This window comes from Haemorhous mexicanus, chromosome 3, assembly GCF_027477595.1.
Source record: "Haemorhous mexicanus isolate bHaeMex1 chromosome 3, bHaeMex1.pri, whole genome shotgun sequence".
NCBI classification, from domain to species: domain Eukaryota; kingdom Metazoa; phylum Chordata; class Aves; order Passeriformes; family Fringillidae; genus Haemorhous; species Haemorhous mexicanus.
Genome location: NC_082343.1, coordinates 42,890,766 through 42,914,071, shown reverse-complemented (window position 1 = coordinate 42,914,071; position 23,306 = coordinate 42,890,766). Strand labels below are relative to the sequence as shown.

Below are 23,306 nucleotides of genomic sequence, written 5' to 3'. Positions count from 1 at the left end.
TTTTTCCTAACCATAGTTAAAATGTTGGCAAAAGTATAAGATCCCCCGAAGGTACTGAGTGCTTTCCGATGTGTCTATTGATCAATGCCTTTAGCATAAGCCAGTTTCACTCCTTGGATGACATCAATGGTGCTCACAAGGAATTAGTGAGGGAAAGTGAGGTTCTGTAGAACCATATCCTCCTTGAGGCCAAATCTTTTGTGAAGGTTGCAATGTAGTTAATCTTGAGAGAAGCTGAGAAGGGGTTACAGTGGTGGATGAGGAGGCTGATGGGGCAGAAGAAAGGGATTTGTCCATCAGAATGAAAGCATAGTTTCAAGAGTGTGTGGGATTTTGCTGCTTTTTGCGTCAGATTCTCAAAAATAATAGATTATCATAAATTGATGGGCTATAAAGACACAAAGTGATAAATAAAATTCAGCTTGCATATTATCCCAACTAGTATATATTTTCTTTTCTTTTATATCAATATTCAGTAGCAAATGTAGTTTGAAGATACAAGTGTATGTATTAATAAAGTATATTGCTGACAAATTTCAGGGCAGAGAAGGAACAAATGGATTGCACTTCTTACATTTAGTTTTTTCCTGTATTCTGTCTATTCTATAGTAAAGGAGTAATGCACAAAGTAAATGTGTATGTGTCTGTAGAACTTTTTGTTTTGGACTCTTGTGACCAGTGCCTGCTGAATCAAGGGTTGTTGAGCGAATATTTCAAAAGCACAAAAAAGGGTGCTCAGTAACTTTTAATGAATACTGTCATTTGGACTACTACTGTCTTTGTCTTTTGCATTACTCTTCTTTTATAGTTATACAGAACTAATGTGAGAATGTGTAGACTTTGTTGGGAAATGTGTTGCAGTACATTTTAATTCATCTCTTAGAGCAAGCTATGCACCAGCTCTCATAATGAATAGGAGATTCCTGGCAGTCAAATACTGATTGCAGGAAATTACCTTGAGGTTTCTGTGATGTATTCAGCCAAATCAAGAAAGTGAATGGTGAAGAAAGAAAAGAAAGTGTTTTAACTGTTTCAATTTGGTTCCCTGGAGAAAGAAGTTTTTAGCCAGCAAAAAGGCTGGGATTTGCCAGTGTGGATGTTAAAATATCAGAGGTTTAAAACTGGATTTAATTATTTAAAAGTCTGAAGCCAAAATTAGTCCTGTGATGAATGAATGCAATTGCTACTGAAGTAAATGGAAATTGGACACTTAGCCCAGGGCTAACAATGTCTTATAATTAATTGTTGAAGTAACCTTTGCTCCCTCCCTTTCACTGCCCTTGTTTTCTTCCCTAAATATCCTGTAATGTCTTGTGCAATCACAGAAAGATCTTCTGCTTCACATGATGGATCCCATACCCTGATTTTAGTAATCCCCATCAGTCTGTGAGATGCCCCAGATAATCTGTCTCACTGACTGTCCTGGTGGGTGTCACCCCTGGACCAAAGGGCTCATGGCTGTCCTGGGACAGCACTAGGAGGAGCCAAGGCCATGCTCCATTTCTCTGACTGGGTTATTGGACTTCCTCTATATGCTCTTTGCCTGCTCTTCCTCTTTGCTCCTTTGCATGTGTGCAGACAAGCTTTGTTCACATAATCTAACAAATATTTACTGTTTATTTCTTAGATGGACGAAATTTTTCACTGAGAAGGTGGGTGGGTGCTGGACTGGATTCCCCAGGGAAGTGGTCCCCACACCAAGCTTGTCAGAGTTCAAGGAGCATCTGCACAATGGTCTTAATCATGTGGCATAATTCTGCAAGGAGCAGGGGGTTGGACTCAATGATTCCTATGGATCTCTTCCATCTCAAGATATTCTATGATTCTATAAATAATTAATGCCACCTGAAACTGATTTATTGTTTTACAGGGATCATCCTTCAGCACTCAGCAGCCTGAAGCTTACAACCTTTTCCTGACCACAGCTGCAGGTGACGGCATCAAACTGTGGGATTTAAGAACACTGAGGTAAGAATGAATTAGGTACCTTGGAATAAAAAGCAATGCTTTATCTTTATTCAGAATTCATACTTGCTCTCATATACCAGTAGAAATTTCGATATGGAATCTGAACTACAGGTTAATTGAAGTTTACTAGTTTTTAGAGATCAAACAAAGTGCTCATTCCTCAATTATAGTTAGTTATGTAGAAGCCATTAAATATTTATGATTTATCACCTATGTTTACCCACATTTGTAGATTGAATCATATATATATATATATATATATATATATATATATATATATATATATATATATATAATGGTGCCATGAACTGAATGCTAATGGTATTTCCAAAACAGCGTGCCATTACTGCTAAAAGAAGTAAAATCTATGATCTGTCTTTTAAAATGTAAGCCAATTGCAACAATATTTTTAAAAACCAGGTATGTAGTGCCGTAATTTTGCATGATACATTACCATAAACTCAGAATTAAATGCTGCACTGTTTCTAAACACCTTTCAATTTTGGGAAGGCCTTGGGACAAATGAATAGAACATCAAGGAGGGAACATTGCTTAGGAAAAGTAATACCGGGGCAAGCTCTGTTGTGGAGGCCAAAAGAATTATGTTTAAAAGAAAACAGGATTGGGGAAGAGGATGTTTAAGCTTCAAAGAATAATTTTCTATTTGCTTTCTGTGTATGTAAACATATCTATGGAAAGATGTCATATAATTTTTCTATTTGGGCAATGCTTAATGAGCCTTTCATTTATTTCCATCTTTCTGTGGTAAGACTACATAAATCTATAGGGGGCATATGTGTTCTTTTCAAAATCATTGCTGTTTTACTTTCACTCAATGCCAGAAAGTAATGAAACTAGAGACTGCTGGGGTTGGAATATGTTACCTTTTTATGTTTTTCTAATAAGCTGCTCAGTGTTGCTGAAGAGTAATGAAAAAGTAGAAAGCTTTTCACAGATCACTTATCTGTCTCTTTGTTTCTAAATACTAATATAAGTAAAGTCAGTGAATGGTAAAATAGTTAAAGTGTAAAATCTGGGCAATCAATTAAATGAATATGTCTTGAGTAGAAGGAGCAAATTTATGTATGTTCTTGCTGTATATTTAATTTGGCTAGGTCAGTGTATTCTAGTGTCCACTGTGTTCTATTAGCCAAGCTTCAAAAATGTATTCAAGTCCTTAATGACAGATATTTTAAGGGTGCTTGTGAGGTACTATGCATATGTGTGTGTTTTTTACACATTACACAGTGATCAGTAGTATTAATGCTCGTGGAGAAGAAATAGAAAAAAAATAAATAATTGTTTTTCACTTGTTAGCAATTTTTAAGGAAAAAAAAAAAACAAACCACATTTTTTAAAATTAAATTTTCTGCCATTGCTCAGACCAGAGACTGAGTCGTCTATATTTTAAAATCGGTTCCTGAGTTCTCAAAAGGAGTAAAACTGTTCAGTTTTTCCTATGTGTTCACCAGGTGTTTTTCACATAAATAAATTTTAAATGTCTAGGTTTGGAAAGGTCTGTTTGAACTTGGAACAAGTCTCTGCTGAAGTGTTAGGTCTACTATAGTTACACAGACTGAACACTTTTGCTTTTTTTTTTTGTTCATAGGTTTTGTCCAATCAAATCCAGTCCATCCCTTGCACTGTTGAGTACTTACAGGAGAGATTAGTTCCTACACAACCTTATGGTGGGCCAGTACCTTTAATCTCTTAAAGTTGTTGATTTGTAAAGTTGGTGCATCAACAACTCTTTCCAGTCTCTCTGGAATGACCTGCCTTTGTTTTTCCTTTGGGTTTGCCAGAATAGGGTTTGTTTAGTGAAATCTTTGTCCAGTGTTCTTGCAATATAGCAAAGGTAAGTCCACCTTCTCATTTATATTGTTTGCAGTTGTTGTGGACAGTAACACTAAGTCCAAGATCTCCACTTTATTGTTTGCTGATTTTGTTCTAAATATTTTCCCTAGATGTCCACAGTGAAAATTGTTTTGCTTTTCTTTAATCTGTTTGTTGCCCTTGAGAATCTGTCCATTGTTACTTTATTTAAAAATTCTGTAAAGTACAACATTTTGATTAAATAAGGGGGAAAAATCCCTTTAGCACAGTGTTCTTCAAAGCTGCTGTTGAAAGCATGGGAAATAATTTGCAGAATAACTGCACAATTCCCTTGGACTCTTAGGTGTTTTTTATTCAGTTTCTTTGATGGTGGTTCCTTTTCATATGATATGCATTCCTTTTCTCACAATTGGCTGAGGAATCATAGGAGGATGCTCCAGTTCTTTTTTGATCTGCAGAGATTAAACCTTCAAACAGGTTAGCCTGGCCTATAGCTTTATAAGTTTTGAATATATTGGTATTTTTGCTTTGAGTTCAACAAGAATTTTGCTACCCAGCCTCTGTTATCAAACTACAATTTTTCCAGTTAAAATTCACTTAACTTTTCTTATGTTCTTGAATTTGGTGAAATTATTTTGCAACTTCAATTTTCATCATCTTTTCTGGATAAAGCTGTGAATTTGTCTGTCTCTTTCACTATTGATGATCTGGAGGCATTCCAAGATTCCTTCAGAGAGTGCCAGAACGTCTCATGGGTTCCTCTGAAGGTGGTACAAGAAAAGACATTTTAACTTTCTGATGTTGTCAGCCAACCTCACACAGCCAGGTCATCTTGCCAATAAATGAGGGAATCTTGGACACTGCTAGTGGCTTTTGGATTTACTCAGACTCCTGCTCCATTTGCTTTGAAATGCATGGATTTGTAAAGTTTCATCTGAAGATTTTGAATATTTTTTATAATTCTCCTGCATTCTCCTAATTTATAACTAAAGCTAAGAAAAGCTCCAGATGATCTACAAAACAGATTTAGGAATAAAGAAGCAAGGAAAATAGTTTTTCTTGGAGGAAGAAAACTATTGCTACTCTTCTTCCAGGTTAGGATAATGAACTATGAGACCATATGAATACATGGTTTAGAGTAAGATAATGACCTTTGACCAACTTCCAAGATATTTTGAAGAGCAATTTAAGTCTATATTGTCTAAAAGAATGACTTATTGGAAAACAAGTAAAACTACTTTCTCTTGTGTCCAAGTTGAAAGCAGTAAACACAAGAGTTAGGCTGAGATGCTGTGGAAATCTGAATGAGATGGACATTATAGGCACCAGGTTCAGGATTCCCAAAAAAGGCTCAGAAAAGCATTTAATGATCAGGAGGTACAAAAAATTAATACATTCTTACATTTTTGAAGGAGTTGATGAGTTCTTTGTGATGAAACCTTGTAGACTCATTAATCTGTAAGACAAGAAACTTTACCATCCTTTCTTATACTGCTCTGTGTATTGAATGTATTTTGGAGACATTGCTACTCTTACTGAAGTCAGGAATCTAGCATTGATTTATACTCAGCCACACCTATTGTTTCCACCAATTAAATGTAATATCTCAGAAAAGTCTGGATTGGGATGACACAAGTTGCTGAGTCCTTTAAGCCACAGACACCAGATACATCAGAAAATTCCAATACACTAAACCTCCTTGTCTACCAGTCCCGTCTGTGTTTAGTGGCTATGCTCATGAACATATAGGGCAGTGAGATGTACTTAGACATCCTAGTGCTGTAAAACCAATGCATAGAAAGAATGTAGGATCTTAGGAATTAATGAAAATTCAATTCCCTTACACAGTAAACTCATAACAACAGGAAGTATCAGACTAGACTAAATACCAGCTGCTTTAATATGTTCATATATCATTTAAATTTTATATGACAGTTTTTAATTCTTCTTTACTAGTCTGAATCCTTTCAATTTCTCACTTCCTGCCACTTGTAGAGTAGATAATTCTGTGCTTGAAATGTCCAGAAGAAAGGAAATTTCTTTCATTCGTTCTGTTAGGAGAAAACTATGAATTCATAGAGTTGCACCCTTCACTTCGTTAAATGCATTTAGAATATTGAATAAACACTTAGTAGCACTAGCTCACATTCACTAGCAAAGTTATGTGAATACAGATAGATATCTTTATGACTGGATGATAATGAGAAAAATGGTGTGTCCAGTTTTTCTGCAGCTTCTCTTGCATGGGTCATTCCAAGGAATCCTCATCCTCAAGAGAGGTTTTAGAATGTGAAGTAGTGTAAAATTTTCTTCCCTGAGGCAGATTTCAGATCACCTATAAAGCTTTTAGGCACTGATGTGGACCTTCCCTGCTTATCAGTAAACTATGGCTAAAGCCATAATGCAATGAAGCTTCATTCTTCTTTGTGTCAATAATTGTGTGACCTGGCTTGACATCAGATTTTCAAATGCATATTTAATCAAGTTACCAGCTGCACTGTGAGGACCCTCACTGCCTTAATTGCCCTGACCAGCCTTGGAATCCCACCCATGAACTCTGCTCCTTGATTCGGACTGTAGAAGTCTGTAGAAATGATCTGGCAGAAGCCATATGAAGTTCAGTAAGGGGAAGTGCAAAGTCCTCTTGACACCAAATACAACCCCGAGGCACCAATATATGCTGAGGGGGGCAACTAGGTGGAAAACAGATTTGCAGAAAAGGAGACCATGGTGAACATGAATGAGCCAGAAATGTGCCTTGAGGCAAAAAAGGCTTATCCTGTATCAGGAAGAGTGTTGCCAGCAGGTTGTGGGAGGTGATACCTTTCCTCTGTTTAGCATTGGTGAAGCCTCACTGGTTCTGTGTGAGCAGTGAGGTTGGATAAGATGACCTCCAAAGTTGTTTAACAATCTCAACCATAATGTCACTTTGTAATTCTATGAAAATAGCATATTTTCTTTACTTTCCACAGAAAAGGTAGGGTATGGGAAATTTGCTGGGGGAGCTGATGTGATATTGAATAAGAGAGCAAGATGTACAATAACAGCTGAAATTGAAAATTAATTTAGAAGGCAGGACAGGGACAGTTGTGCTATGCTGTCAGATGTGCTATGCTTATTACCTACCCAGAAATGTAGGGAGCAAGGAAAAGTTAATACAGCCCAGTTTGGAAGTCTGGGATGCTGCTATGGTAGTGTGAGGAGGTAGATGTAGTAGGTGCTAGATTACTGTTGTAGGTAATAAGAATAGCAGGGACAAGGTATTAGGAAGAGCTCCCAACACCCAGTCCACTAACACCTGTGGTGGCAGGAGCTGCCTGACTCACACTCTGATCAGCTGAGAAATGGAAGTTGAGCTGTTGAACTATGCTGTTTGCTGCTGAAACAGCCATTTTTCATCTCCTGAAAAAAAACCAAAAAAGGCAGCGGGTGCTTATTGGACTACAGTAAGGACTTGAGGAATACTGAACTACTTGCGCATACCGAATTGCTTCAGCAGAATACTCAGCTGCACGATAATGCTTTGATGTATGATCCCAGAGAAAATCAGTTTCACCTTCCTTCAGCCTCTGAAAGAATCTACCAGTTGTATGAAGATAGTATTAGACATTAAGGCAAAATCTCCAAATAGTGTTATGATGCTGTGCCACTAGATCATAACCTCTTCTGGCAACACATTTTAGCAGAATTCTCACAGCCACATTAATCTCATACTTTTTCTCACATTTGCACTTTGAGACCTTAGAGTCCGACATGCAATTTGAATTTTGAGATACTTTTCAGTTTGCATCTTCACTGTGAACTAGCTGCTTGACATAATCCTAAACAAGATACAAATATATACATACTCAGAATTTGGTTACTTCTTGGTTTCTTCTGAACATGAGGATCCCATGATTTGTCTTTTTTTTTTCCCTTGTAGCTTTTGAGTCTAGTTATCCAGATTCTGAGGGATAAAAGAGTTTTTGGAGTTCCTCCAAGATTGAGACTGGAGATACATGAAAGTATAGAGGATGGGGAACACAGGAATGTGGTCCCTGCTGCGTGCTATGTTGAAAACTTTGGGAGCTCCTATCTGAAGGGTTTGGTGTTTCAATGAAATGAAACCCACGTGTTCAATACATCTAAGGTAGCTGCTACTCCTACTGTCAAGTTATACTCACATTTTGCAGACCCTCAGTTGATTTGCTGGTACTGAAGAGTCTGTGAACAAATACTGGAGCACTGGCACAAAGTGATGATACAAATTAAAGTGGTTTAAAAAAACCCCAAACCACAAACTTTTTTTTGCAGATTTGGGTTTTTTTTAATGCATCAAGTAGAATGAAATAGACTTCTTTGTGAGAGTATTCTCTTATTTATAAAGAAACACACATTCCAGTATCTTTCTCTTCCAAAGACAGAAAAAAAAATGTACTTTTTTTCCTAATACTATTCAATTTTTTTTGCAACATAAAAAGATACATATTTTGGAATGTAGACTAAAAGATGTACAATGAAGAACATAGGGAAAACTTGGCTGTTTGCTGTCCCATGCAATTACCAGATGTTTGTCATGGTAACCCCTGAAAAGCTCTGACCAGAAAAGCACTCTTTGGAGGCTGGAGAGCATGCCAGCTGGCCACGTAAAGCCTGCAATATCCAAAACAATTTGGATTGCCACCTGTTGCTACTTTAAAAAAATAGAATTAAAAAAAATGCCTGAAAGAAGACAATCCCTAAAATTTTAAAATCATTCTTATAGTATCTATCTAATAATGATATGTTTTTTTGTCCACTTTTTTTCCCATTGCTGTGATACCTGTAGATTTCTGGAATTAATAGATTGAGTAATAAAATTTCTACTTAATTCTGTGGAAAGTTTAATTGCAATAATTTTTTTTAAAATGTGTGTAGGATTTTAAGAGGTTGGGGAAGTAGCTGAACTTGTAATGGAACATATATCCTGATATAATGGAAAAGTTGAGCAAGAAAACAATTAAGAAAATAGAATCCAGGATAATGATTATTACTGTGGCTGCACTAGCACAAGGAAAAGGGCACCATCCTATGACTGAGACATTGCTTTATACTGCTGTGGTATAGCAGAGAAAAGATCAGTGAAAACCTTGGAATCCTGTTACTTCTTTAATGTATTGATTTATAGGTGAGATATTCGAGTTATTGGTCACAGAGATGTCTCTTTTGAAAGGATGTTTTTTGCAGTGTTTTATTAGGAGTCTCTTCTGTGAAGACCCCATTGAGGAAATTATCTTTTACAGGCCCTGACAATGAGGTCTTAAACATTTAGAAGTAGTCCTGATGACCAGTGTACTACTTAAGGAAGAATGGTGAACCTGGAGACACCTTTGGAAGGGACAATGGATAGGAATTTTGTTTATTTTTCTCATTGTCATGGTTTGAGCCTGACAAACCACAACACTCATGAAGAAATTTCTTTCACACGATGCTGTTTTATCTCACAAGTATAAGGTTAAAGAGAATTTTTTTCCTCAAATTCTCTATGAAAAGGCACTCAGAAAAAAACCTATCTCCCTGAAGTTTGAAAACAGTGCAACTGGGACTCGAGGCCAAGTTGTAGGAGAAGTTTACACAATGAATAATGTTGTGTGAATGCCTAACTTAGAAGGGAAATGCTGAGGAGACTGAGGTAGCTAGTATTCTCCTTTGCTGTAAAAAGGAAGCTTGAACAGAGGCAGGTTATTCAATAGACCACAAGTGGCCATTGGTTACTGAAAGTCTCTGAATATTCTTGTGAAAAAAGGAAGTTGAAAAATGTTCTTACATCTTAGTCACAGTAATTGGCTATCTTCATAAGTTGCTTCTCTTGGACCATAGTGTTCTTTTCAGTTGGGTTATTTTAGCAGTTTCAGGATAGAATTTTTCTGAGATTAAGTGTCTGGTTACTGTATGCTCAAAAGGTCTGTTAATATCAGTTGTTTTGCTATACAGAATACAGTAAAGTTCAGAGTTAGGCTCTATAAAATGATGTATTTTCATGCATTCAAACGTGTCTCTTTTATGCTTAAAGAAGTGATTAGCAATTAGATCAGTCACAAAGTAGTGTTTTTGTTTAAGTATGTCTGTTTCACCTGAGTAAATGAAACCAGCTTGGCATTTAGTACATTCTTACACATACATGTGTGTCTACAACAGAACAATGTGGTATAAAAATTTAGAGATTTCTGCACATAGGTTCCATCAACTAAATTTACTTAGCTTCTGTGGTTTCACTGGCCAGGAAAACATGTATATCACAGGAGCTGGCAGGAGATTTTACTATTTCAAATTTGTTCCTGGACCTAGCCTACATTAAAAAAAAAGAGTATGTGACATCTGCATTATGGTGAAGTATGTGAATTTGTTTTGTAAGAAGGGTAGGTTGACAGTATTCATAATACAGACAAAACAAGAATATAGGTTATTATAAGTCTGTTCTAAAATAAATCCTCAAAGGTATAAAAGTAAACTTCTGAAATGAGGTATGCATATGTAAATCACAGATCTGAATGGTGTTGAAACTTGTTTTAATTTTTTTTAATATTAAGGAAAACACTAAATAATATTTTTGAACAGTTTTGTGCTGACTGCAAAGCTATCATGGTTCTTTACAACCATGTGGTGTTTTTAGGTGGATATTATTCTTCAATTCATGAAAAGCATTATTATTTGCAAATGGCACAAGTGTTCTCAGCTATTTAAAACTTACTCTACAATGCTTCTTGCAATATTCACATGAAAAGTAAGAAATTAATTCCTTGCATTAATTTTAAATCCATTCCTACAGATAGGTAAGACGTTATCTACAGTTATAGAACAGAGAGAGAGAGAGAGCTAGAGAGAGAGAGAGCTTTTTCACTTTGGAATAATTGGATATTGTCTTTCTTGACTTACCATATACAATAAATTAATGTATGGAATAAATAGAAATGTAAATAGGCAACAAAGGTGAAATATTCAGATTTGGGTGTGAGAAAAGCAAGAAATAATTATTTATGTTATGATTCCACATACGGCAACTTCATTTGATATAAATAACTTGAGGGAGATTTATAAATCTTCATGGAGCAGACTTTCATAACACCTTCCCCTCAGCTAACCGATAGGCATCACAGCTCCTCCTTTCAAATTAGTAATGTTGTTTCTAAATCTGTAAACAAAAAAAGGCCAAAGCATAGGTTTGGTCATTGTCCTGGGGCAGTTTTGTCTGTTCATTTGATTTTTAGTCATTAATGTTCTTTCTTCAGTGTCTTCCAGTGTTGACAAAATCCTATTGCCGATCGCTATTTGGGGATTTGCTGTAGTTAATTTGTAGGCTAAGAAAAACATGATACCAGGAGGATTTCATGAAAATGGCAGTACAAGAGGTAATTTTTAGGTGGTGTTAATAACACTGAAACTTCTCTGTAGGTGTGAACGTCGTTTTGAAGGGCACAGTAGCCGCTGCTATCCATGTGGAATTGCAGTGTCTCCCTGTGGACGCTTTATAGCCAGTGGGTCAGATGACAAATACGTAAGTAGTTTTTGCTTCTTTTTCCTCATAAACTACAGGAACAACTCATATTGTATCTATGAGTCTTTTCAGAGGATTCTAGGATTCATCTCAATGTGCATGACTGGAATTTATGTTACTTCTATATAGTTCATTTACATGTAGCAGTTGCTTATGATTCATGATTATTTTGTCTGAAAAATCCCAGAACAGCTAAATCTTAGCACTCAAAGTAGTTGTTAAAAGATTGTTTCTATAAGTTTCCATAATATTTGACTCTGAATTGTCATGTGCCATCAAAGATGAGGTGAATGGTGTTCCCTGTAGCACAGCTTTATGTGTTGTGTATATATCTGACCAGTAGGGACTCTGTAGCAAATAGAAATTAATTTACTAAAGCTCCCAAATACAGGGTGATGAATCTTTTAGTATGGCTAGAAAGCCATGAACCAATGAACCAATCAGCTGAATAAAAACTGAGAAGTCATTCAACTGGAATTAGTACTTTCCGGACCCTTTGTGTGTGTGTTTTCTCCCCAGACAGGTTCTCTTCTGAATCAATGTCAATAAATTTAATTATTTAGAGATGAATCTTAAGTAAACGTGTATCGATACCTTTTTGAGTTTTAACTAATTTTAATTCAGTAATGCCTGCAATGTTAGCAGAATGTTTGTCTTGCTGTTTGTGAAGAGATGGAAGATTGCTAACTTGTACTATAGGCCTTTGAAACTGGACTGAGGTTGGGTTCATTGCAAACACATCCTTTCAAAACAGCTGGGTAGGAATGCTGTTGAAATTTATTTTAGGTATTTCTAGGTTAATCATCAGAACATGACACAGAGTTTCTGGTCAACTTCAAATTCAGAAGAGGAATTTACTCTTCTGGCTAGTTTTGAAATACTGGCTAAAATAATATGTGAAGGTTAGAGATTTTATTGGCAGATTGCTGGATGTTTGGCAATAGGTGTTGTGTTCTTGACATTTTCATGATAAAACATATTTTTCAAGTTTCTGGTAAAAGGCATTTCAAAATGTAGCTTGCAATACAAAAGAAGGACTTTTTGCTTTGCCTGTGAAGAAATACATCTAATATTCATCTCAGATCATGATATATATTATATATTTTATTTGAGGCTACTAATTTAAGTTGCTTTTGAATTGTATAAAAATAGGTGCAGTCACAAAACCTTTTTGTCTTCTCTTTTGCACTAAAGTATTTGTTTGGAATTAGTGCTGATTCAAGAAAAGAAAGACAATTTGATTTTGTCCTAACTCCAAATTCTTGGCACGTGGTGGGTCATCAAAGGAAGCTGAATAGCTGGCATGCATCCTGCTCCAGTTGGCATGTGGTCCCTGTTGGGCACAGTGCCAGTCAATACTTTTTAGTGTGGCTCCTGGGTTGGAGTTTTGCATAATTTGCATCCTATGTTTGTAGAGAACTTTCATTGTTCTTATTGTCCCCTCAGGAAAACTGAGTCAAGTTCTGGACTCTTGCTTATACTGTACTGTTAGGACAAAAATGCAGTTTTGGGGCATTTTTTAGGAAGCTTCCTTTTGAAGTGTTGAGGCTGGATATATTTTTGTGCTTTCTTTTGAAACAGTAAATTGAGTGCTGCACTGAATAGTACATTCATATTTTTCAACTAATAGCATCCTGACAGATGGCTTAATGTGCGACTGGGACAGTTTTAATAGTGTCAAGGAGTCACATATTTCTGAAGGTTATATGAATGAATGTCTACTAGAATAAGCTGCATAAAAAATCAGTAGTGTGGATACAAAGTGTTATCTTCAAAAAGAGCATTCTGGAAATAGGTTATGTACCTTTCCATTGAGAAGCAACTGCATCTTCAGTCATCTTGGAGTTTACTTTATCAAGTGCAATTCTTGCACCCTGTGGTTAACAAATGTGATTGATTTTAAAGCCAAAAGAGGCATAATTGGAATACAATTGAGAGACATTGACCCTAAACTGCTTTTTGTATTTCACAACATCTGAAGTATTTGACAAAGAGGAATATTTTGTCTACAATGATTAATAGCAAAATCTTGTTCCTACAGGACATAGAAACAGCGACCTAAAATACGTTATTGTAAAAAAAGAGATGAAAATTCTGTCTGCCTTTTTTTCTACTTTGAGGGTGTATGACCTGTTTTATATAAGAGCTTGGTGTAGCTTCTGTGTGGCTGAAGTAGCCACATGGTTTTATTTGAATTGCTCTGGTGCATGTTAGTGTGAGATTTGAAGATACTGTAAATTGGGCTTGCGAGTGTATCCCTAACTGATTACTCCAACTTCCTTAAGAGAACCTTTACTGACACCTGTGTAGGTCCTGACAGTCTGATAAGCAGGTGACCAGAATCCTTGTTTTGGACTGTGATTGCGCTGTCTGTAATTAGTTGTGACTAGAAAATATAAAAGGTTAACACTTTTAATGTCAAATCTTCTCTACATCCTAAATAGCTTAAGGTTACAAGTGAATTTAATTGACTTTTGCTTAACTGAATAGGCATAATATTGTAATTTCTAACCATTTTACAAGTGGACAGTCTCAGGGTTCTGACTATCAATATTATCAAGGAAGTTGGACCTTAATATACCTTAATTGGATTTAGATTTCCATTTTGCATGACTGTATACAAAACTGTTTACCTAAGAATTTGTTGACTAAAGCAATCTTAGTGTAAAAAGACAAGAAATATCTGGACAGTGTGAAATGTTACTTTTTATAATAAAAAGAACTCATTTTCTTTCTGTGCTATGTAGTTCTAGTTAGCTGTTTTACTTTATGTCTAATTAGCCACTTAATTTTTGTCTTTGAAGAACTTAGGGCTCTCTGAATAAATTCCAAGTTTCCAGAAATGAAGTAGGGAATGAAGAAATAAATATTTGTCTCTTTAATTGCTTTCAGACTCATTCTTGCTAGCTCTCTTTGAACTGTAGACTCTATGAGGCACATTTTGACCCTAATGCTGCAATTGGATTTTCTAATATAAAACTCTCTGTCCATGCCAAATCTCAAAGCCTGTGTTCATAGCTCAGACAGACTGACCCATATCACAAACCCAGAAGTTTTTTAGCAAAGCAGGTTGCTGCATGAATTACAAAAAATACATGGCAATGTATGACATTCTCTTCCCTTCTTTTTATACACTTTTCAACAAAGCCTAGGATTTTGCTTACAACACTGTCGTTGAAACACATTCTAAATCCAAGATTAAATTTATGCCTTCCAACTGTGAAGGCACCAAAGCTTGAAGCAGTAGCCCATAGGGCACCATCATTGAATGGAGTAGCAGGAGACAGGCTAAAGCAATTTGGTTCTTATACATAACATTAATTTAATAACCACTTGTGAGTCCCTGAATATTAATCTTCATGCAAAATTGGTTTTAGAGTAAGTTCTCATTATGCAAGTGATGCTGGAAAGTGATGCTGGTCTGGGGGCAAATCCAAAGAGTTTTGCAAACCTGTGAGTGGTGGCTGGATGCAAACCCAGACATGATATTCTTTGCAGACTGAGTTATTTTCAGATACAGGATTCTGCATCAGGCATAACACAAACTGTAGAATTTGTTTATAGTTGACACCTTAAGTAGCTACAGAGATTGATATTCCAAATAAAAAAGCAGTGCTGCTGAACAATATACTATAATGCTTTACTACCAGAAAATACATTTGGGAGTTGGGCTGCCAGCACTCTTTTGTTCTGTACGTCTACTCCTCTTGCACCGCACTACTTCCTAATGTAATCATTGCCAAGAAGATTGTATTTCTCAACCCCCATAAATATATTATTAGCCACCTTAGTCTTTCTCTGGCTCAGTTCTGACTTATAAAATCAAGATTAGCAATGGTGTCTTTCTTCTCTCCTCTTGTCTTTTAAGAGTTTAGATGAGGCCTGTCTCAGTTTGTTACTGTTGTGATCAGCTGCTTTGATCTTATTTATATAAAATACTTCCATCCTTATGTATCTGTGGTGTGATAAGCTTTTAAATTGCATCTGATTAGCTTAAAAATAACGTAAAATAATCTAGATAACAAAGAAGAAACACCTCAAGAAACCCCAAATGTGAATGATAAAATTGTGTGGTCGATTTTCTCCCTTTAATAACCCATTTCATTAGAAATTTTTAGGTACTAATAATGTTAGGTAAAGGACTACAAATGAGGAAGTTGGCAAAGATATTCTGATGTAGTTGTATGTAAATGGATGAGATAGGACTAGTTAATAATCTAGAATGCTTTGTTCCATATCTCTTGGGAGTGTATCTTGGAGGCATCACTAAGGTTTAAATTAGGTATATTTGATATATGATAAAGTATTCTTTATTACTTTATTTGGAGAAAAGAGGATATTTTCTTTATCGGAAAATTATGTATGCTATTGGTATTGTATTGTATTTGTTGACTTGGTATACACTTCATAGCAGAGGGCTTGCAGAACAGAATGTATTGTATGAAGCAGTGGTAGCAACTATCTGAAGTATTTTGGTTTTCAGTGTGACTGGTATTCCAATTATATATTACTCAAGTTTTATCTTTTGTGTCCATACTGTTTAACTAAGATAGGCTTTAACAGGAAACATCTGGAGAAAGCAGCATTAGTAGTGTTTACTGTGGAGAAGGCAGGACTGACATTGCTTGGCAGAACAAAATCCATAGCAGAGAATGAATGACAGGCTGAAACAGCCTCTCTGCCAGCTGCTGATGGAGAAAATCTGCCCCTTCCAAAGAGGCGCACAGTTTTGTTTTAGTCTTGAACCTGAGGTGTTTTGGATTCCTTGGTAACATGGTTGGCTGTTAGGCCCATTATCCTAGAAGTGAACAGATAAATATTGCTTTCTTGACATTACAGTCATGACTTTGGATATGCTGTTTTGGTGTCTCTTTGGGTGTATCTTTGAAGATGACTGAAAATCTTGGCCTTTGTAGGTTATTTTATGAAGCATGGAGTTATGTGAGTATGAGCACATTAATTGTTCTTGTGTGCTTTATGGACATTTCAGGCTATTGCTTATCTAGGCCAGTATACCTCAGACCTGACCACCACAAAACCAGATGAAGAGCTGAGAGACGGGGAGGATGATTTTCTGATGGCTATAGATGTATTGTTATTTAACTACTACTGAACAACTTCTTTTTTTTTTTTAACTGAATTTTATGAGTCTGTAATTTGTTACTGTGTTAACATTGAATTTTGCTAATGCTTTTGAGAGATAGGAGGAAGTGTGAGAAATTAGCCTTTTTGCTAAAGAAAACGAATTTTATAAAAGATAATACCCCATGTTCAACTGTAGACAAAACAGGAAGCTGAAGTAGATATGAGTACCCAATGTTCATTTTGGAATGCATACAGCGTGAGGTGCTAAAAGTGGCTATATATAGTTTTATATCCTCAGGGCTTGTGTTTTCTATATGTGTACCTCTTGTTCTCAATTCTTGACAGTAGTTGAATTTTTTGGTATCATTGGTACATCTGGTACGAGAATCTGGTTGAAGATCCTGTGCAGCATCTATCAAACAGTCAACACCAACACACAAATAGGAAATGCAATTCCTGCAACTCCTCTGTACTGTTAATACAGAGGAGAATCCTAGCACAGAAAAGTCAGAAAAGAGCCAGAGTGGGTGTGATACAGCTATGCTGCTTCATAGTGAGATGTAAATTCTTAGAATAAAATCTTCAACTTGTAATTCTGTACTCTGACAACACTATGTGTGTTATAAAAGTAAAGGCAAACTAAATTCCATGCTGCATGGTCCTACATAAATTTCATATTAAAACAAATAAAGACAATCATTTACGTAAGGCCTTAAAATTAGCAAATTAAATAGGAACTGAATTGGCAAAATATTAGAATTTGGAAGCTTCATAGAAGGGTGGCTTAGAGAGGGAAGTCAGATATGGTTTGTGTATTTTTTTTAGCGAGGAAAATTCAAATGTGTTAGCTACAACTGGCAGAAGATTGATACATTTGAAAAATATTCCCTGCATTTTGTAAGATGACTGATATGTGTAATATTAACTATTTTAATATTAAAGAACATTAATAATGTTCACTGTCACTCATTTTTTAGTTATGTCAAAGGAAATCATATGGAAACTGGGATCTTGCAGTAGTGGGAAGTTTCATGTGACTACCAGAAAGACAGCCTCCATAAGAGTCATTAAAAGGGAAAGGGACTCTGAGAGGGTGTACTGTACTCAGCATTTTGGTGCCAGGCTTGATTAGACTTTCCATGCTACCATGTGGTAAGTGTATAAGATATCTTGGAACTGAAGAGCATTAATCAATGCTTAGGATACTTGTGAAATCTATTTTATTATGTGTGGATTTGGCACCAATCCTTATAGTTAAGGTAGTCTAACACTTTCCACTATAATTCTGTTTTCAGTTGCTTATAAGTAAGAACATTTTGGGCTGAAAATTTCCATGCTTGGTGTCTGCTTCAGGTTAATTGTTATTTTTCTTTAGTGTAAGTAGTTCAAGAGCTTTTTTAGCTTGAAATTGAGGAAAAATACATGGTTCAGTGGAACATGTGCCCCAGTATAAATAGGGAGTGATTGAGTGCAAGTCAAACACTTCTATCATGTACTGTGGGATTATGCATCAAGTTTGATGGCACTGATGGAAGCAAATGGCCAATAATGCACTATTAATAAGGCAGATATCTTTTACAAAAACATGATAGATGATCAAGGGACTGTATGCCTCTGTCAAGGGATTTTAACATTTCTGTCTTCTGTAGCTCATATGAAATATTAGGAAAAATAGTCACAGGAAAGTGATGAAATTGGCCAATCCATGCAAAACATGTGAGGAAAACATCTCTGTTTGTGTAAGGTCAAATTAGGTATCTTAGATATCAATGTGTTTCTGTTTGTTTGTTAGTTGTGTTCTTTTCCTGTGATCTGTTTGTAAAATACATGCTTCAGCTTAAAGCCACAGCAGCAGCAAAGGGTTTTTCTTGAAACTGGTGTTGCTCTTCTGATCCCTGTACAAAAGCTGATAAGCAGGAGATTTCTTCTGTTATTAGTCAAGTGCTTATGATTTGCTTCCCCCTCTTTCCTATCCCAGGACGCTGTAGGAGTGTAAGTAGTTTGACACAAATGTTTATGGCCATGGGTTGGACTAGGGGGCAATGGGAACAGATGGGAACAAGTTTCCTTTGAAGTTAGAATGTGAGAAAACAGAGGAAAGAATTTACAGTGAAACTCTGCAGATAAAGCATCAATTTATCTAGCACACTCTGTCTACCAATGCAGTAGAATTAAGTAATTTTCCATTTGGATACAAATTCCTCCACTCAAGAAAGGGCCTTTGCCCTTCTTTTCTGTCTCTTGGTACAAGTGTAGGGAAGAAAGCAGAAGCTTGTGTATACTTGTAAGGCGCTAAATACACTGTCACACTCTGGGTTACTGAAAAATGACTACTCCAAATGTTCTTCAAATGTCTAGTGAAAGGAAATACAAGTAAGTATGTGGTTATGGGTCCAGGAAACTTCTTTGGAAGCTGTTGGTACAGGTAAATTATTTTTACTTTTGGCTGACCCTCAGCAAGAATTGGAAAGGAAATACCAATATCTACTGAATCAGTATTTTTATTAGACAAAATTCATCTTAATATAAAAAAAGGGGATTGACTTTGGCTAAAGTCTAAAACATTATATGCACATGTGCATTTTGGGTATTGCTGAGTGCTTCCTAGACTGATTTGTTTTCTTTTTCATTCCATTTGGTTTGCTGAAAATCTGTTCTTCCTCTGTCATTGATTTCATATTTTCAAGCTTTTTTTATTCTTCCGTGGCTAGTGTTAATGGTATCATTTATTATTCAGTAACTGTTATTTCCTCTTTTTCTGTAGACAAGACTATGCTAAAATAATCTAGTAAGTATAGAATAGAAAAACCATTTGGATTACATCAGAAAATACAGCAAAACTAAAATGATGGCAGACTGTAGCAGAAGAATGTTTATACTGGAGTTATTTCTCTTATTATGAGTGTTAGTTCTGTTAAAATACAGTTCTCTTTGGGGTTTATATTTTATTTTGAAACTTCTGAAGTTAAAAATAAATGTGCTTTCAATCTTTAACCAAGTTAACTTTTATTCTCAGAATTTAGACTGTCACTGGCTAGTTTAAATATCTATGGCTAGAGCTACTTAAACAGAAGCTGGTTTTATTCATTTTTATACGATGATTTTCTTTAAATCAGATTTTATTGTCTTGCATATCAAAAGTACTCAGAAAATTACCATTACTTTTCCTTTCAGTTATTGGAAGAGATGATATCTGCCACAATGTAATAAACTATTTTTGCATGTAGCTAGAGACTCTACCCCTTTTTCTGTTGAACCATAACACCTAAATATTTAAGATTTATGGGGCTAGGAATACGGTATTGGAAAGACGTTCAGCAGTAGATCCATTAGGATGGGTTTGTAAGAGTGACATGCAATGGGCAGGTCGTGTTCCCTGCCGTGTTCTGTGTGTTTTGCCTAGCAGCTGTTCAATATGAGCATAGAGTCTTTGTGGTAAAGGTCAGAGGAAAGGGCTTTCCCATATCTGGTCTTTCCCAATGCTTCAGTAGTTAGCTACAGGTGGGTTTCTACCAGTAGCTGCTTGTCGTGACTTTTCTCTGATCCAGTGAATCTGGCTATACAATGAGGCAGTTTGGAAAAGTGCTGCATCCCAGCCTAATCTCTAGCTCAGGGCTAAGAATTATCTCTTGAAAGGTAGAAGGCAAGGGTTTGGATGCTTTTTAGGCTGAGAAGTGTGACTACAGCACCAAATACACTCTCACTAGATTATAATTAAGCTCCACGACTGCTTCACAGCATTTTTGAAAGAAAGGAATGAGCCAAATGGTTGATTTAGAAACTGTGTGGAAGAGAATAAATTACCAGAATACCTAGTTTTAACAAACTTTGGAGTTTTGTTCAAAAAATAATGAAATATTATCACATCTATTTTACAGAGTGGAACAGGGACATAAAGATTAAGCCAAAAATGAACATGGTCCTTCCCAAATTAAACTGAGGACCTGGAATGGAAAACTAATTTTTACTGGATAATTCTGGCAAAGTTCTGTAAACCACTAGATTATGATGGAAAAATTTCAACTTCACTAACTGTGCCTCTCTGTGATATGTTCTCTTGGTTAAAAGATGGAGCATGTTTCTTTCTGAATCAGAGCATTTTGTGCTCTTGATTCTTGCTGTCATTGACTTTGCCTCTTCTCTGTTCCTCCTTCCATAAAAAGGAACTGAAGTCTAAAGAGGTGACCTGGAACAAAGGCTAGACAGAGTTAAAGGAATAAAGTAGGTATTTATTAAAAGGCCTTCCAAGGATACACCCTGGGCAGTACAAGACCTAACAGATATTTAAATCATCAATATCTTAGATCTGATTTCTATAATTTGAGATAATTTAGCAAATGCTTAAATTAAGTAAAAAAAAAAGTATTTAGAAAGAATAATGCACTCTTTCCCCAATAAATAACAAAACATTAGTTGTACTTAATACTGAAAATACCAACTCATTGTTTTTTAGGCTTACATATATGAAATGCGTTCAAGCACTTTTTTACAAAAACTTGGGAGACACACAGAATCTGTAATCAACGTCAGTTTTAATCCCTCATCTCCACAGGTAAGCCATTGCTTTTTTTCCTCTTTGTAATGAAAGCATGTAAAATGACTCAAAGGCCTGAAAGATTTAAAAAGCAACATTATTTCAAGTCTGCTGTGTCAGAATAACTATTGAAATAACTTTATCACAATATTTTGAAAAATTATTACTGTTGTGCTTTGAGCCTTTTAGATATCTATAGGTGAAAAGTACTTCAAAGAAGTTAGGCATTATGCAGTAACAAATTTTATTTGTTTAGTGATCATTGTACTACGTTGCATTACATTTCAGTGTAATGGTTTAATTGCAGTGTAGCAATATATATAAAGAGGTTTGTTTTCTAAGTTTTATTTTGACACCCAAGCTTCCCTGCAGCTAGTTTATCATGTGAATTCATTGTATGCTGTTTTTAAAGAAGGTAAATCCTATGGATTTACCCTCTTTGTTTTAATATATTGAATTTGCATTGAAGTCTTATGCTTTCTACTTTTTTGTTCCTTACTTTAAAGACACAACAATGGTCACCATATATATTTATGTAAGAGTGGACAGTAGCTTCTGTTTACTTCACTGCCTCCTCACCTCTGACTGTACTTGTTGCAATTAAAGATACTTATGGAGTAAATATAATTCCTTTACTTGTAGGAGTATTGTAACATTTATATATCTCCTTCCATTTGTAAATATAGATGCTAACACTTCTGTGATTTTAGAATTTCTGGAAGTTTTATTCCTTATATATGTATTGTTTGAACTGAGAAATTGTTGATTGCTGTCTTAGGGTGAACATTACGTATTTCTGATCTTTGGATTCAGCAATGTTATATTCAACCAAATGGTATGGTTTATTAAACTTTACACCCAAATTAAGAGTAGTGCAAGGTTTAGCACTGAACACATTTCTGCAAAAAAGGTATACTATAAGAATAGAGCTGACTGTAGTCTTGCAGAATTCTGATCTATGGTCCAGCTGCTGGAATGCATTTTGGTAGAAAAATGTCTGATTAGAGTTCAATTTTTAAAAGTCCAGAGGCTCAATTGCAGTAGTAGTGTGAATCAAGCCTTGGAAATAATTAAGTACAGGAAAATAATTTGTTAATCAAGGGGACAGAATCCACAAAGGGTGTAAAATAAGCTTTGGCTGTGGCTCCAAGCCAGACTGGTATGAGAGTGTGCCTTGGGGCACAAACCCTTTAATACTGAATTTTCTCAAACATTACACAGTCAATTAAGTACTATAGTTAGAGCCAAATCTGAAGTTCAAGAGCCACAAACCCTTTTCTTGAAGAGCTCTTTCCTGAGAAACCAGGCCTGTGGTCTTGAACCAGTTGATGGCTTTCCCCATAGATATTCTTGTGGGGAAAGATTTTGAAGATAGTTTTATCAGAAACACTTTACTAAACAGCAAGGAATGTGTTAAACTGCTACAAATTTAAAGAAGAAATGTAAATTTGATTAACCAAATAATTCTGCATGATATGCACTCCAAAATGCTTTCTAAGTAATTATTTTTGGGGGAGTTACAGAAACAAAAACCAAACCAAAAAACCCGAAAATCTACCTGAGCTCTCCAACATAGAGTTTAGCATAAAATTACATTCCAAGGCTCTAGGAATGCAATGATAAGCAAAGCAATGATAAGCCTGTAGAGTAGAAAAGAAGAAAACCATAAATTAATCAGAAAAGAATAATCCCATACCTTGAAAGAAAGACTTTGTTTTAGGCAGTCAGAGTTTCCAATACTGGAAGATTTTTGTACACATTTCTACTACTGGTTAGGGATTTAAAACTGACTCTATTGTTGTTTCATCCGATGTTTGAATTAATGCAATTAAGATTTATATTGGATTCTGAACAGCCATTGCATAAAGCCCCATTGCATTCAAAGGGAATGAAATGGCAGGAGAAAGCAAAATGGGTGAAAAAAGAAAGTGGCTAATGAGTGAAATTCAGACATTATCACTAAATCTTTTGCTGTGGAAACATCCTGCCAAAAGCGTGGTGTTCTGTCAGTGCTCCAGTCCAGTTGTTGCTTGCCCAGCACCTGTCCATGAGGTAGCTTATTCCAACCATTCTTATAACTCTCACTTGCATAAGTGTTCTTCCAGAAAAGATGGAAAAACCCTGGATGGATATGATATTATTATAGGGAGCATTGTTGCTTTCATCATATGGTACTCTGAAATAATTATAAAAATGATTGCTATGAAAGCTGGAGAATGGGAATAAGCTAGAAAATTTGCATTTATCTTAATTTTCAAGATGATTTCTCAGTTTTGGCTCCTTATTGTCAATTCCTGGTTTTCACTCATTGTTCAAAACTTAAGTAGGGAAGAATATTTATCTTACCAAAACCATTAATAGCATTTCAATCTA

At 35.7% G+C, this 23,306-nt stretch overlaps 1 protein-coding gene across 1 annotated transcript in view; it reads left to right on the top strand.

Moving 5' to 3' along the window:
- Nucleotides 1–23,306, top strand: part of WDR27 (WD repeat domain 27) — an 89,321-nt gene that overhangs the window by 27,437 nt on the left and 38,578 nt on the right. Inside the window, exons 21-23 of the mRNA XM_059841531.1 lie at nucleotides 1,871–1,968; nucleotides 11,212–11,314; nucleotides 20,853–20,951. Coding sequence (XP_059697514.1) covers nucleotides 1,871–1,968; nucleotides 11,212–11,314; nucleotides 20,853–20,951 — 300 coding nt within the window. The remainder of the gene's footprint in view (nucleotides 1–1,870; nucleotides 1,969–11,211; nucleotides 11,315–20,852; nucleotides 20,952–23,306) is intronic.